The following is a 15,980-nucleotide window of genomic DNA, read 5'->3' as shown; positions in this document are numbered from 1 at the left end:
TTGTCACAGCAATGGAAAAAGTGACTACTGCATTCAGAATATACAAACAATTAAAAAATCTCAATAGTGAAGACCAAATAATCTGATTTTAAAAAGGTGCTAAAGATCTGAATAGACATTTCTTAAAAGAAGACATACAAGTGGCCAGTAGATATATGAATAAACACTCAACATCACTCATCATCAGAGAAATGGATATAAAAACCACAGTGAGATACCACCTTACCCTAGGGACAATACATATTGTAGAAAGGACAACAAAAAACCAATGAACAAATCTTTTGATTATGTGAGAAAGGGGAAGTCTTACACTCTGTTAATGAGAATGAAAATTAGTATAGCTATTAGAGAGAACAGTAGGGAGGTTCCTAATAAAACCCATAAAACTATACTATCTAGAAAACCTACTGCTGGGTAAATACCCAAAGGAAAGGAAATCAGCATGTTAGAAAGAAAACTGCACTTCCAAATTTATTGCAGCATTATTCACAATAGCCAGAATATAAAACCAACCTAAATGTCCACCAATGGGTGAATGGATAAAGAAAATGTGATAATATATATGATGGAGTATTATTCAGCCACAAAGCATGAAATCCTGTTATTTGTGACAACATGGATGGACCTGGAGGACATTATTAAGTGAAATAAGTCAGGCACTGACAGACAAATACCATATGATCTTACTCATGAGTGAAATTTCAAAAGTTGATCTCATACAAGTTGAAAGCAAAGCAGTGGTTACCGACGTTAGGGAGAATAGAGAGGAGGGGAGAAGGGGAAAGACTTGTCAGTGGGTCCAATGTTACTATATGATAGGAGGAACAAATTCTGTTGTTTTATGGTGCAGTAGGGTGAATATAATTAATGATACATTGTATAGCTCAATATAGTTTGAAGAGAGGAATTTGAATGTACTCACTTAAGTACTCATTAAGGTGTTAGATATACAAAACACTTTGAATTGATTACCACCTAATTAATGTATACGTGAATCAAAACATACATTGTACCTCACTAATAAGTGCCAATATTATATATCAATCAAAAAATAAAAGAATTAAGATAGGTGTGGTGGTGTATGCATATACTCTCAGCATTTAGGAGGCTAAGACAGGAGAACTGTGAGTTCAAGTTTAGCCTAGGTTACATAGAAGACTATGTCTCAAAAAAAAATCCAATGAATAAATAAAAATAAAAGAATGATTTGAATAAAGGGCTAAATAATAATAATGAAAAATACTGAGGGGTTCATAACCACTACATCTGCCTAAAGAGAGTTGTTCAAGTTGAAATGAAAGAACACCGGCTGGAGGTGTGTGTGGCTCAAATGGTAGAGTGCCTGTCTAGCAAGTTGAAGCCCTGAGTTAAAATCCCAGCACCACCAAAAAAGAAAGACCAATACACAATTTCAGTTTTGTTGAAACAATTCATGTATGTGTGTGTGCTTACAATTTGTGTACGTGTGTGCTTATATTGAGTATTTTATACTAATATAGTGAAATTGCTAGGAATATTTCATTTTCTTCTTTGTTCTTTTTTGTGCTTAAATTTTTTTTTGAGGCAGGGTCTTATGATAGAGCTCAGGCTGGATTCTCCTACTTCAGTTTCCTGAGTGCTAGGATTACTGGCGTGTACCACCAAACCTGACTTATTTTAAGTATTTTGCAATATGAATCTGAATTACCTTTTAATCAAGGGAAGGCAATACATTAAAATTTTTTTATTCCGCAAAAGGAAAACAACAGGTGCGAACAGAGAGATATGTTTAGCAAAGCTAGCATTCAGCTTTGATGTATATCTGTTGTTGGGTGGGCAGAGTACAAGGAGTAATAACTGGAAGATGAAGCATGAAGAAATTTCTATAGGCACTTCCTCTTGCTTTGCAATTTTCTTCTCTATTTCTATCTCTTGAAGGGGTCAAGAGCAGAAGCTGGGAAAGAAAACAATCTGACTGCAAGCTCAGACACGTATCATCAGCATCATGAGGCCCTGGTCACCCTTGTGCATGATGCTCCTCTGTGTGGTGCTGCTTTCTGTGCTGGGAGAAATGAAGACAAGATATAATCGTAGGTGGTGAGGCTGCACTGGGAGCCAAAGGAGAGGGGCTGTGTTTGTCCCTGGACAAGTGAGAGTGTATCGTGTCTGGTGTATTTGACTAAGAACCCACCTTTCTAGTATCAGTCATTGGAGAGAATCACATGCACAGAGATCCAAAAGTTCCCAAGTTGAGATCCCTTGATGCTTCCTCTTCCCATTTGAAATTAGCAATGAGTATCTTTCAACTTTTAAACAAATTCCATAAGCTGTAAGGGTATAATATTTTCCAGTGTTCTTGAGGTTTGGGTGCCGAACTTCAAATAGTTACTCATATTTCCAGAAGTTCTATTTCCTCACTGTGTTTACTTTGACGAGTGCCAAAAGGTATTTCTTAATATAAACCCTTGATGTATACTCATCTTTCAGAATCTGAAGAGACAGAAGACACAAGATGGGTCCTTAGAGGAGCAAAGTTGGGGGTTGTTTGAGAAGAAAATGGAACCAATGGAGAGGGCTAAGAAAATTGAGCACGAGAGAGAAAAATTTGGAGAGCAGCCAAGTTATTAAAGGAAGAGTCAGCAAGGAAGGGAAGAAAAAGGGAGAATCTGCTCATTACTCTTGTAATGAGGCTGGAGGGCACCTCAGACCCTGAGCTCTCCTGCTAAATAAGACTAGATTTTATAGGAGGGCACATAAATGCTGGGGGTTCAGTGAGTCCTGTCTCTAGAATGCTAAAAGAAGGCCAGTGGCCTGCAACACTGGGAAGACCTGTGGGAGCAGAGAGGCAACGGGGTCAGTGAAAATGCAATGAGGTCAGAGTCATCGTAATGATGAACTGGAGGAGGCTCAGGAAGAGACTTTTCTAAGGCAGATAGACACCTTGCTGGAGATGGGCTCAGATTTTAGGAGGAGTTATAAAATTTTTGTAGAGCTTCTCTTCTTGTGTTTGACTATCAGGCTCGTCATTTCTTCTCAATTTCAGGTGGTAAAATGTTAATTGAGGAGTGCTGACTAGACCCAAATGCTGAAGACTGTACCAAGAAGTGTTCTAAGACCTTTAGATGTTTCCTCCAAAATCACACATGCTGCTGGGCCTATTGTGGTGACATCTGCTTGGAAAATAAGGTGAGCTGGGAAATGTGTACTTGGGCTGAATCTTCATGGATATTCATGCCCTTGACAGAGGCTGCTATTCCTAAAGAGAAGCCTAAGGTGTCCCAAATCTGAGGTGCAAAAATGAGCAGACAACAATGTCTCCCAAGCTGGAAAGCAATTTATTGGCAAATAAGCCAGGAACTAGCTTAGAGTCCACAGCTTCTTTCATTACATAGTTAATGCTCATTTGTCCTCTTTATAGCACTCAACAATTTGCTATTTTTCTAACTTTTGTCCAGATATCTCACCATAGTCAAACTTTTCTATGGGCTCATTTGGCTCAGCCAGGCTGTTCAATGGACCAATATCTCACCCTCTTAGAGGTGGATGATTCCCGTTGGTGCATTAAGCTATTTCCGCTAGTGGGGATGGGCACTATCAAGCTTGGGGCTGGGGCTGGTGGAGTGGCTGAAGTAGTGGAGTGTCTGCCTAGCAAGCATAAGGTCTTGAGTTCAAATCCCAGAACCCAGTATTAAAAAAAAAAAAAAAGCTTGAGGATGAATGTTTGTTTCTAAGAGTGCCCTGGCCTCTAAGCACCTAAAATTTTTCTCTTACAGAAAACTTATAATGCAGAAGTTTCGTTTGGATCCCAACCTTGGACAGTGAAAAAGGGGAAAAAACAAGAAGAAAAGTCTGTTTAAGAAAGAGACCTAGGTGAATAGTGGTACTATTTATTTAGACAGAAACTCTGCATGTCAGCTAAGTCGAGGGAGAAGAATGCTAAGATTTTTGGGTCAGATTGCCTTTTCATCTGTCACGTTCACCAGGGATCCATGTCAGAAGATGCACTAGGCTGTTGTAAATACAATTCTGAGTATAGATAAAATCTGAGGTAGATACAGTTGCTACCAAATGTTGCATGTTCTCACTTATTTGTGGAACCTAACCTTAAAATGATGATGATAATAATAATGGTGGGGATGACAATAGTAATAATGGGACATGAGTATGAAAGGGGGTCCATGGGGTGGAGGGGATCAATGGGAAAGGGGAAGGGGAAAGAAAAGGATACTGAGGGGGGAGAGGATCAAAATATGTTACATGTATGTGTTTGAGGACAGCATAATGAAACCCACCCAGCACTGTTTGGAAACAAGGTAGGGAGGAGGAAGGGAAGAATGGTTGATACAATGGAGGTGGTGACTTTGTTCAAAGTATACTGTACACATGTATGAATTACCACAATGCAACTCCCTTGTGTTATTAATGATACTGATTAAAAATATAATAAAACCATTTAAAAAGAATTAATGCCTTGGTCTGGAGACATAGCTCAGTGGTAGCGTGAGCACTTGCTTAGCAAGTGATCCCTAGTACAGAAAACATAATCTTAGAATAAGGCTAGAACCCTAACTTCCCACTGACCCACCACCTGTATGAGCTGACAGATGTTTAAGAGAAATCAGAGCTACTTTTAGGAGCACTAATGTATTCTTACTGAGGAGTAAGCAGCAGCAAACTCATGATAAACAAACTCATTTTCTAACAGTGGGGCTTGGCTTTTGTTCACACTGTCCTACTACCTTGATTACCTTATTAAAATCCATATATTGTTTCTATCATCCAGCAATGTATTCAAGATTACAATCTTTGCCGCCCCCATTTGGTAAACCTAGAAATGAAAAGCTAATCTTTCAGGCTTCAGAGAATAGAAGTTTATTATTTCTCATGTATCATTTTAATGTGGGGACTTGACAAGCAGTTCTTTCATTTAGTTTTTGGAAGATCTGCTCTCTGGTAAATTTGGTTCACTCAGATTTATGTGTAAATTCTAAAATGACTTTACATATAAACAAGATTAAACAAATATGTAAATAAGTTGTAGATGATAGGAATCAGATTTTTAACTGTCAGAAAAAATAAATGACACATAAATCTACCTCACTGGCTTCTGGCTCCAGAATTCCTGTAGTACTGGGCCAGCCTCAGTGCTATCAGCCTCCAGACCACTCCTAGCACCAGGGTGAGCTGTGTAGCCCTAGTCATTAGGCCAGCACCTGTGGACCTAGTCTTCCAGCTGGCCTATGCAGATACTTCCTGTAGGTCCCAGGCCAGTACCCTCAGACTGAGTATTCAATTGCCCTGACACAGGTAGAGACCACAGCCTCAGGATCCAGGACTACCTGGAGGACTCTATCTCTGAATCTGCCTCAGTGCCAGGCCAACTCCAAGGGCCCTGGGCTTCAGGTTCGTATCAGGTCAGCCTCCACAGGTTCAGGTTCCAGGCCCACTACAAGGCCAGTCTGGCCCCTAAATCCCAGGCTGTGGACCCCTCTCAGCACTAGATTGGTCTCCCTGACCACAGGCTTAAGTCCCACCCCTGTACCAGGCTAGCTTTTATACCATTATTTATCAGGCTAGTACTTTTAAACCTAGGCTAACCCCTGTAGATACAGGATACAGGCCCACCCAGCCCAAGCCATCCTCTGTGGCCCCAGGTTTCAGGTCTATTTCACATCATGCCAGCACTCCAGACTGTCCAGGGCTAGGCCAGTACCTATACTCCAACATACCAGGATGGTTTCTGCAGCCTCATACTCCAGCAGATTCAGGGTCCAAGCCTGTCTTTACACCCTGGAGCTGAACTAAGGCTCCAAGACTGCCCCCTGTGTACCTCAATCCCAGGCTGACTTCATAGGTCTCAAGATCCAGGACAGACCTTGCCTCGAGACCTGTACCTGAACACCCATTCTCCAGACTAGCACCAGTGGAACTTCAAGCCAGTATTTCTGGCTCTAGGTCAGTCCCTATGATTACAAGCAGACCCAGAATCCAAGTCCAGCTGAGTAGATCCCTAGTAGAGCCAAAACAAAATACAAGCAAAACAAATTCAACATTAAAAATACTATTCATAGGCTAGGGGTTGACATGGCTCAAGTGGTGGAGTGCTTGCCTATCACTCCTTGAGTTCAAGAAGAAGAAAAAAAAAGATGAAGAAAAAAAAGATGATTATGGTCAAGTGGGAAGAGAAGATAGTTCAATACATGGAAATCTATAAATGCAATATGTCACATTTACGTAATGAAGAACAATGATCTCTTATAGAAGCAGAAAAGGCAATGTAATTTCATGATTAAACAAACTCTCAACAATTAACTGTAGAACAAATATACCACAATACCATAAAAAGCCATATATAAAAAACATAGAGCTAACATCATACTCAATGGTGAAAAGTTAAAATTTCCCTCTAAGACAAAGTGGGAGACAAGGGATGCTCACTCTTGCCACTTCTATTCAACACATTATTAAAAGTGTTGAATTAGGAAAGAGAATGAAATAAGAAGCAAGAAGTTAATTTGTATCTGTTTGTAGATGACATGATTTTATACACAAAAAATTCTAAAGACTTTACCAATATACTCTTAAAATGATAAGGAAATTCAACAAAGTTGCAGAACATAAAATGAACACACCAATAATACCATTTCTATGAACTAACATTGAACTATAGAAAAAGAAATGAATAAAACCATCCCATTTGAAACAACTGCAAAATTTAAAATACTTAGGATCAGATTTGACCAAAGAGGTGAAAGACCTGGAAACTATTTAACACTGATGAAAGAAATTAAAGACATGAATAAATGGAATGATCTCTCACATGCCTGGGTTAAAAGAATCAATATTGTTTAAATGTCCATAATACCCAACGTGAACTATAGATTTAACATAATCTCTATAAAAATACCAACGAAACTTCTTATAGAAAGAGAAAAATCACTCTCAAAATTTATTTGGAAGCACAAAAGACTCCAAATAAACAAAACAACCTTAAGCAAAAGGAAAAAAAAGACATCATGTTATCTGATTCAGAAACACTAAGAGTAGCCAAAGCAGCATGGTACAAATGGAACAGAGCCTAGAAATAAATCCAGACATTCATATACAATTGGCCATAAGTTTTTTTAGCAGTATTGACGTTTAAACTCAGGGCCTTGCACTTGCTAGGCAGGTGCTCTACCATATGGCCCCATCCCTGCATATAATTGTTTTTTGACAAAGGTATCAAGAACACACAATAGAGAAAGACAGTCTCTTCAATAAATGGTGTTGGCAAAACTGGATATCCACATGCAGAAGAATGCAATTGAACCCTTATATTCACCTTATACAAAAATAACTTAAAATTGATTAAAGACTTAAACATAAGGCCTGAAACTGTAAGGGTACTGCAAGGTAACATAGAAGAAAATCTCTATGACATTTTTCTGGGAATGAGTTTTGGATACGATCCCAATAACACAGTTAACAAAAGAGGAAATGAAAAGTGAGATTTTATTAAGCTTAAATGGCTTCTGTACAACCAGGAAACTATCAGCAAAATGAAGAGATGACTTACAGAACAGAAGAAAATATTTATAAATTAATATACAAAGTACATAAGGAACTCAAACAACTCAATAGCAAGAAAACAAAATAACTTGATTTGAAAATGGGCAAGGGACCTGAACAGACATTCTTAAAAGAAGACAATAGGCTAACAGAAATATGAGAAAAAGATAAACAACATCAATCAGGGAAATGCAAATTAAAACATGAGGATCCATCATATCGCACCTGCCAGAGTAGCTATTAACAAAAAGACATAAAAAAGACAAAAGATAACATGGGTGGTGAGGATGTGGAGGAAAGAGAACACTGGTACACTGGTGGTGGAAATGCAAAGTAGTATGTACAGCCATTACTGAAAGATTTATAGGGGTTTTTAAAAAAACTAAAAACAGAATTATGCAATTCAGTAATCCCACTACTGGATAAATATCTACAAGAAATGAAATCGTCATGCTGAAGATATATCTGTACTTCCATGTTCATTACATCAATGGATGAATAGACAAAGAAAATGTATATATATACATGTACATATATACATATGTACATACATATATATATATATATACATGTATATATATAAATGTATGTATATATATATATATATATATATATATATATATATATACAACAAAATACTATTCAACCTTAAAAAGAAGGAAATTGTGTCATTTGTGACAACATTTGGAGGATATTACATTAAGTGAAATAAGTTAGATACAGAGAGCAAGTACTGCATCATCTCACTTAATATGGAAACTAAAAAAGTTGAACTTTTAGAAGCAGAGAGTAGAACAGTGGTTCCTGTGGTCTCAGGGTGGAGGTTGGGAAGACGTTGGTAAAAAGAAAATTTCAGTTAGATAGGAGCCATAAATTCAAGAGATTTGTTACACAGCATGGTAACTATAGTTACTGATCATATATTTTTGAGGAACACTAAAAGTGGATTGGGAATATTTTCAACACAAAAAGTGAAGTAGTATGTATGTTAATTAGCTAGATTTAACATACCAAAACTTATACATTATCAAAGCATCATGATATACATGATAAATATAATCAATTTTGCCAACTAAAAATAAATAAATTAAAAGATGTAATTCAAGAAAACTTCCTGTAAGTAACAGAATACTTGAATTGACATAATAAAGGGAGGGAGGGAGGGTACATACCCAGCAACAACCATTCAGAACAGTCTTAGAAATCACAAGTTTAGTGCCCTCTGACTTAGATTCTTATCTTTGTCTTTTATCATTTCTCATGAAAGATTTTCAAGAAGTGAACTCTTCTCAAGATAGTGGACACATTAACGGATGGGGATACTTCTAAATAATGTAACTTTAGAGTTTTAGGGATGGCAACAACTTCCCTGAATAGAGGACTATCCTTGAATGTTACATGTTGTATATATTTTAATGGTATTTAGTTCAGTGGACTTTTCTTGTTGGTAGATAATTGACCTCAACATCTAAACCCACCCTTTGTATTTCAGATAACTTCTTATAGCTCATTAATTAGGTATCTTAGGTTTGTTATGAGGAGCAACTACTAGAGGTTAGGATGATAATAGCATTGGGATGGGGCCATCTGTGAGCATCAGGTGCAGCCTGATGAAAATGAGGAGGGAGTCGCAGTGTCAATGGTGTATGAGTGGGAGGATCCTTCTAGCTCCTACTGTACCATTCACATGGAGGAAGAGCAAGTCTAGATCATAGGAAGGGAAGAAATAATGCAAAAGCAGGGCAACCTAGGCTATGTGTTTGGTTTCAAACAAATCAGACTGACCTGTGATCCTCTGGAGGCTGGAACTTGTCATTTTATAGGTCCTAGCTCTTGGCAGATTTGCATTTGCTTCCTCCTCTGCCCACTAAGATTTAAGCTCTTTCAGGTGTCCTCACTCACATATTCTACTTAGTAACAGATCTCACAAATGATTCCATGGAAGACAAGAGTACACAGTTATGACCAGGTAGGCACTCCTTCGCAACCATATTCTGGGTATAACCTCTGATTTCACTGGGGCACAGTGGCTGTCCAGAGAGCTCCCTGGACCAGAGGTCAGGGCACTAGTTATTTGACAGGAGCAGAGAAACCCTTCTGGTAGAATTATGACAAAATGGTCCATTGATTGTATAGTCATGCCAGTGAGAGGGAATAGATCGTCCTGGTACCCATGGTATTTCCACATGAAAGAAAGCACTGGTCTTTGTGGAAGGTCATTCTCTATATGGCCATTGGCAAGTAATATTTTTTCTCTTAGTAGTTGCTATTAGAAGTATTTGGGCCATGGCCCAAAAAGATGCTTGGTAATGAAGCTATCTGGGAAAACAACAAAGAAGAGGTATGATGGTTAGTCTTGGTTGTCAACTTGATTGGATTGAAAAATACCTAGGAGATTAGTAAAGCACACCTCTGAGGTGGTGTTTGCCGAGACAATTAAGTCATGAGGGCTCTGATTTAATGAATGAATGAATCCCTTGACAGATTCATGATGTGATGAAATGATTAGGAGATGGTGAAAGATAGGAAGCAGGGCCTACTTGGAAGCAGATCCCTGGCAGTGTGTCTTTGGTATTATTTCTTGCCTTGGCCCATTCTTGGATTTCTTTTTGCTGCTTTCTGACCTACATTATGTGACCTGCCTTGCCCTCCACACATGATGGACTAACACCTCTGAAAGTGTGAGCCAACATAAACCTTTCTTTCCTTAAGTTGCTTCAGTCAGGTCTTTGGTCACAGTGGTGAGAAATGTAACTTACACAAGATGTCTTGGAGAACATGCTCTTGCTGCCCATCTGCCTCTAGAGATGTCTGGTTGGTGTTTGATCTTGATCTCTTTCCTAAGATCCCTTTGTGCAAGAACAGCCTTGGCAGAGGTGAAGCTAAAACTCCTATATATAGAATACTCAGAGTCCTGTGATGCTTATGAGGTGGTTCAGAAGCTCTCATTTGATGGAGCTTTTCTCTCCTCTGCTGTCTCCTTACTGAAGCAAGATGATGGCCCAAGAAAAAAATCACTGGGCTGGACCATAAAACTCCATACCTGCCTCTGGGCCTGAATTCTCTTCACATTTGACACCATGTCCCAATTGGCCACTGCTATAGTTTGCATTTGTGTCCCCCAAGAGTCCCTGTGTCAAAGGTTGGTCCCCAGGATGGGGCTGTTGGAAACTGCTGTGGTCTTTTAGGGGTAGGACCTATTGAGCAGTCCTTAGGTCAGAGAGGGCACGCCCCTGAAAGGGATGGCGGGACCCTGGCCTGTCCTATCTCTCTGCTTTCTGTCTCATGATTTGAGCAGTTGCTCTGACATGTGCTCCTGACACAGTGTATCACCCTTACAGAGACCTGAAACCCATGTGCCCACATGCTCTTGGACTTGATCCTAAGCTGTGAGCTAAATAACCTTTTCTAAATGAGCTGCTTCAGGTAGCCTGTTGTAGTAATGTGAAGCTGACTAATGCAGCCACATGTGACCCAGGATCATCTCAGAAGAGCTGTGATTTCACAGAGCAGGAGAAAGTCTGTACCCCCAGCAACTGATCTCCACTAAGTTACAATAGGATACAGGCAAGACCCAGAGCCACCCTGCCCAAAGAATCTTCAGCAATGTCGGCACGAACCACTTCTTCTCCCACTCCTTGGTGCTCCTCTGGATCAAAAGAGAATGAGAACATAAGGAAGAGGGTTGGGAATGGTGGGGGACATTCAGTTTATGGCAAGCACTGGAGTCTCCAGTCCCAATCCACAACCCAGGCCCCACCATAGGAGTGTCCATATTGAGGGTGATGGGCAGGAGGAAGTTTGGTGTAGGAACTCAAAACATTCCTCGGGCCTCAGGTAATGGAGAGATTGAGCAAACAGGGATTCCAGAAGAACATCCTCCTCTGGTCGCATCATCTTCTCACTCCCTGTGACCTTGGGCACAACACTCGATTTCCCTAGACTTATTATTCTCCTTGTAAGCAGATACTAACTGCGGATGACGGAGAACAGGGTAGTGGTGACCAGGACTAAGGGTAGGAAGCGGCCTTAGGGGGCTCCATCATCCAGCGTCTACCTCCATGCCTAACTGTCCTTCTGTCCCCAGGGTGAGAAATGTCCTCTCAGCATTGGGACATGCTGCACATGAGAAGTTTCCCCAGGGACAAGTGGATCAGTGAGCAGAGCCTCAGAGCTGAGTCTCCTGGGGGCTGGCAGGGTGCCCCCTGCCAAGAGGCCAAGTGGAGAGAGGAGAGAAACACGACCAGGGAGAGAGAGTGGAGACCTGCCCGAGAAGGGCGGGGCATTGTGGGAACTGCATGGGTTCCCAATGATCTCAGTAGTGGGAGTCAAAGAGGCCGGGCCCTTGGGCATTTGTTCTGGTTTATTTGACAGGAACAAGGTGTTCAGAGAGTGGGGAGCGTGACTTTCCTGTTGATGCTCTTGTGTTCATAATTTGAAGTCCTCGTGCTTCAGTCGTGGGCTGAGTCTCTCTGAACAGAGGGTCATGGGAGCCAAAGCACTGCCCACATACTCACTCAAGGCTCATGCAAACATTACCGCAGAAGGCGGAGCAGCATATGTTATTTGCTTGACAGCTTCGATCAGATTCACAGGGGTTTTTGCACATGTAGATGTGAGGCCGCTTAGTACAGTCCTTGATTTCTTTGGATAGTTGTTGCGTTTCTGAAAAGAGGCAGGAATCCTTGAATGGAAGCAGTTGCCTGGAGATCATCCTTCTCAAAGTTAAAGCTGTTACAGAAACCCAGGACCCAGGTCCCATTCACAATCTTCCCACACTTTCTGGGAACTTCCATTATGCTCCTCACTAAATCCTTGGAATCAGTAGTGCTTGAAATCCTATGCTCCCTGTTATCCTTCCCCATGTCCCCTATACCTCAGTGCCTGTGATTCCTGGACTCTCTCCAAACACCTGCATCAGGACTTGTCTCCCTAGTAGACACTGCCTTAATGAAGTCCCCAACCTCTCACCCTGAGAGCTCAAAGAAGCCTGAGACATCTCCCAAACCCTCCTGCTTTCCAGATTTTGCAGGGTCCAGAGAGGAAGATGGACTTGCCTCTTGTCTCTCTCTACTGTTCCCGCTGCCCTTTCAATAGTGTCCCTTCCACTGCCAACCTCTGCTCCTTCTGATGATGACTATCTTGTAGCTCTGTACATTCCACGTTTTCCTGCCCAATGTCCTTTCTTTCTACACTTACTCCCATTTCTATACCTATATCCTACCCCCTGGGTATCTCTGGATGTTTACCCCTCCATAAATTAAAGTGTAATTGCCTTGTTTGTCCATTGGATTCTAAGCCATGGTGCACCTTTCATCACACTATGTACTATTGATTTTGGATCTTTGGAATTGGACCAGCCCAGAATCTGCACAGTGCTGAGGTAAGCACTGGGTATGCAGAAAGGTGCCATCTCTCAGGTCCTCCTCAGACTGAGCTCAGCCCTTGTGGCCCTCTCCCAACATAGCCATGCAGCCCATCACTTACCCTTCATCCTTCCCCATTCACGGTGCCCTCCCTGGCTCTGCAGCAGCAGCAGCACGCAGAGGAGCAGTGTGGGCTGCACAGCGTGGGGTGGCCTGGCTCTGACCAGAGCCATGAGTGTAAGGTTGGTAGAATGGCACAGACTTCCTTGCAGAGCTGGATTTAGAGAGAGAAAGAATGGGAGAAGAGATTGTCTTCAGCTCGTCACTGCCTCTGCTGGCCAACAGAACAAGAGCCTCCTGGCTTCCTGCCTGCCCCCTGCCCTGCCCCATTCTTTGTGGAACTAGCCTCCTTTAGGGATGTCACTTCTTTTCACAAAAGCAGCCCTTTCTTCTTGCTCAAAGAATTTTTGTATGAAATGTACAATTCATTTGTTTTCTAAACACAAAGTATTTTATACAAAAAGGAAAATATAGTTAAAAATAAAATGTTACTACTTAAAATTGATCCATCTTCATTGTACTGTCTTTGAGTTTCTCCATGTTTAACACAAACGCTCCTTTGTGTTCTCACATTTTGTGTCAGCTCTTTATATTACCTATCTTCTGCCAGTTCTATTCAATCATGTAAGCTTTTCACAAAATACAGCTTTAACATAATTGCACTGATTTTGCTTACAATATACTGTCAAGTTGTTGAATTAATTAATGAATTCTATAAAATGTCATATCAATCATTCTTACTATATATATTTGATTCTTTTTAGATTCTTTTTAAGAGAGGTAGAAGTCCTGGGTGAAAGAGTAACTAAGTAAATCAGGTATAAATATATAACTACACACACACATATACATAAGGGAATGATGAAAAAGGATAAAGGGGGTGAGTATGATCAAACTACATTGCATACATGTATGAAAATGCCATAAAGAACCCATTAAATGTATAAAAAGCATATATGATGCAAATAAATTTTATGCTTAGAGTTTGATATATAAACACACACATACATACATATACAATATGAAGATATGGTATTTATTGTCTTACTGTAATTTAGATCTGTAATGTTCCCCAAAGGCCCATGTGTTAAAGATTTGATCCCTGGCCTTGGTGCTGTAGAGAGGTAGTGGAACCTTTAAGACATGGGGCCCAGTGAAGCTCAAGGTCATTGAGGGCACACCCTCAAAGGGGTTAACTGGATCTCCTCCTCCTCCTTTTTCTTCTCTCTCTCTCTCTCTCCCTGGCCATGAATTGAAATGTTTTGTTCAAGCACGAAGTTCCCACCATGATGTGCTCTGTCACTCAGAGCAATGAGCTCAACAAATCATGGACCAAAATCTCCACAATTGTAAGACAAAATAAACCTTTCCCTTTATAAGTTGACTGTGGTATCACTTACTTTTTATAGTATCAGAAAGCTTACTAGCACAGAGAGGGAGGGGCTTACCAGTCAAGGGTTCATGACAGGTTGTCTGGGAGGAAGTGAGCATTGACCTTGAAAATTGTGGTGGAAATAGACCTTTGAGGAGCCCCAAGGTCCAGGCAAAACACAGTTTTGCATGGAACATAATTTCCTGTCATATAACCAATATCTTGGGAATTGATAATTCAATAATTTGTCACTGCCTTAGTTCATTTTCTGTTGGTATAACAAAAACACCTGGGGCTGGGTATAGTCTAAAGAAAATAGGTTTAGTTAGCTCACAGTTTTGGAGGCTGAAATTCCAAGATCGGACAGCCCCACCTGTTCACCCTCTGATGAGCGCCTCCTTGGCTGCTTATAACAAGGCAGAGGAGTGAAGAGGGAAATGGCTGCGTGCAGTGGGGGCCACATGTGTGGTGAGCTCACTTTATAACAATTCACTCTTATGAGAATTAAGTCACTCCAAGAGACCAGCATTAACTCCTTCTGAGGGCAGCATCCCCAGTGACCTAACCAATGTCTGGTAGGCCTCATCTCTTAAGGGTTCTAATACCTGTTAACATTGTCACCCTAGAGACCAAGCCTCCAACACATGTACCCTTGAGGGACAAACCACACCAGTCACCATTTTTATTCCTATTGAAGTTCCTTGCAGGAGGATTATGAACCTTAGGCCAGCCTGGGCTACCTAGTGACACCTGATCCCCAAAACAAACAAAGTTCCTTTTGGTCTGTTCCCACACCTTTGTACCTAGGTTTCCAAACTCACCCTCTGCCTTTGTGCTGGTTCATCCTCTTCAGCTAAGTCCCTGGAGTCATGGAATGTATTTCCTGGTGCTCCGTGCACCCCAAATAACATATATCCTGTAGGGATATTTCCTGTCACTGTAGACAGGGTTTGAGAGAAGGAAATCTGCTTTTTGAGAGTCCCTGACCTTTTTTCTTTTTTTTTTTTTTGGCAGTACTGAGATTTGATCTCAGGGCCTCGTGCTTGCTATGCAGGCACTCTACCACTTGAGCCATTCTGCCAGCCCTTTTTTGTGTTATATATTTTTTGAGATAGGGTCTTGCAAACTATTTTCCTGGGCTGGCTTAGAACCATGATCCTCCTGGTCTCTGCCTCCTTAGTGGCTAGGATTACAGGTGTGAGCTACCGGTGCCCAGTGAGAGTCTCTGACTCTTGCCCACTTCACCTTTCTCTTTTCTAATGATGCCAGATTGCATGTATGCATGTGCAATATAATGTCTCTGACACTGGATGAAGAAATCCCTCTACCTCTCAACCAATGGTCCTGTGCCAAGATCTTGGTACTAGACTAGATCACTTCCTTTCCTTCATTTGTTGGATGGTCATCTAGCTTTTCTAAAAATCTTTCCTATTTGGTTTCTCTTTACAAAAAAGCTGGAGAGAATTTGGCAGGAGATTACTGGCAAAAGAGAATCAACACTGAGAAGGATAGAATGTTAAAGACAGATGTACAGACTCTGTCCTTAACTCCCTACCTGTGGATGGGCTCAGATGGATCAGGTAAAGAGTCTGGGGATATGTAACTTGCATATTCTGGGGGTAGCAAGAACTGTCACCCAGGTACATAGTGTT

General features: G+C 40.9%; 2 protein-coding genes across 2 annotated transcripts; one reads left to right on the top strand and one right to left on the bottom strand.

Annotated features, from left to right (window-relative positions):
* The first annotated feature begins 1,978 nt into the window (after positions 1–1,978).
* On the top strand, positions 1,979–3,836 carry Wfdc11 (WAP four-disulfide core domain 11). Its single transcript, XM_020168013.2, is given in 3 exon segments — positions 1,979–2,069; positions 3,023–3,165; positions 3,753–3,836. Coding segments are annotated over 3 exon segments (312 nt in total). The 5' UTR covers positions 1,979–1,984.
* Positions 3,837–11,799: 7,963 nt separating this feature from the next.
* LOC109689254 (WAP four-disulfide core domain protein 10A) lies at positions 11,800–15,973 on the bottom strand. Its single transcript, XM_020168012.2, has 3 exons — positions 15,884–15,973; positions 13,018–13,170; positions 11,800–12,195 (listed from the first exon to the last, which is right to left on the bottom strand). The coding sequence occupies exons 1-3, from the start codon at positions 15,936–15,938 to the stop codon at positions 12,044–12,046; spliced, it is 360 nt and encodes a 119-aa protein (XP_020023601.2). The 5' UTR covers positions 15,939–15,973; the 3' UTR covers positions 11,800–12,043.
* Positions 15,974–15,980: the final 7 nt, after the last annotated feature.

This window comes from Castor canadensis, chromosome 5, assembly GCF_047511655.1.
Source record: "Castor canadensis chromosome 5, mCasCan1.hap1v2, whole genome shotgun sequence".
Lineage (NCBI taxonomy): Eukaryota > Metazoa > Chordata > Mammalia > Rodentia > Castoridae > Castor > Castor canadensis.
Note: the sequence above shows the minus strand (reverse complement) of the source record. Positions and strands in the feature narration are given on the sequence as shown.

Excerpts from the sequence above, each read along its gene's own strand:
- LOC109689254 (XM_020168012.2), bottom strand. The coding sequence starts at position 15,938 with ATGCAAGTTACATATCCCCAGACTCTTTACCTGATCCATCTGAGCCCA. Across the intron at positions 13,171-15,883 it reads CCATCTGAGCCCATCCACAG|CTCTGCAAGGAAGTCTGTGC; the intron begins GTAGGGAGTTAA and ends CTCTAAATCCAG. Across the intron at positions 12,196-13,017 it reads TGAATGGGGAAGGATGAAGG|AAACGCAACAACTATCCAAA; the intron begins GTAAGTGATGGG and ends GCCTCTTTTCAG.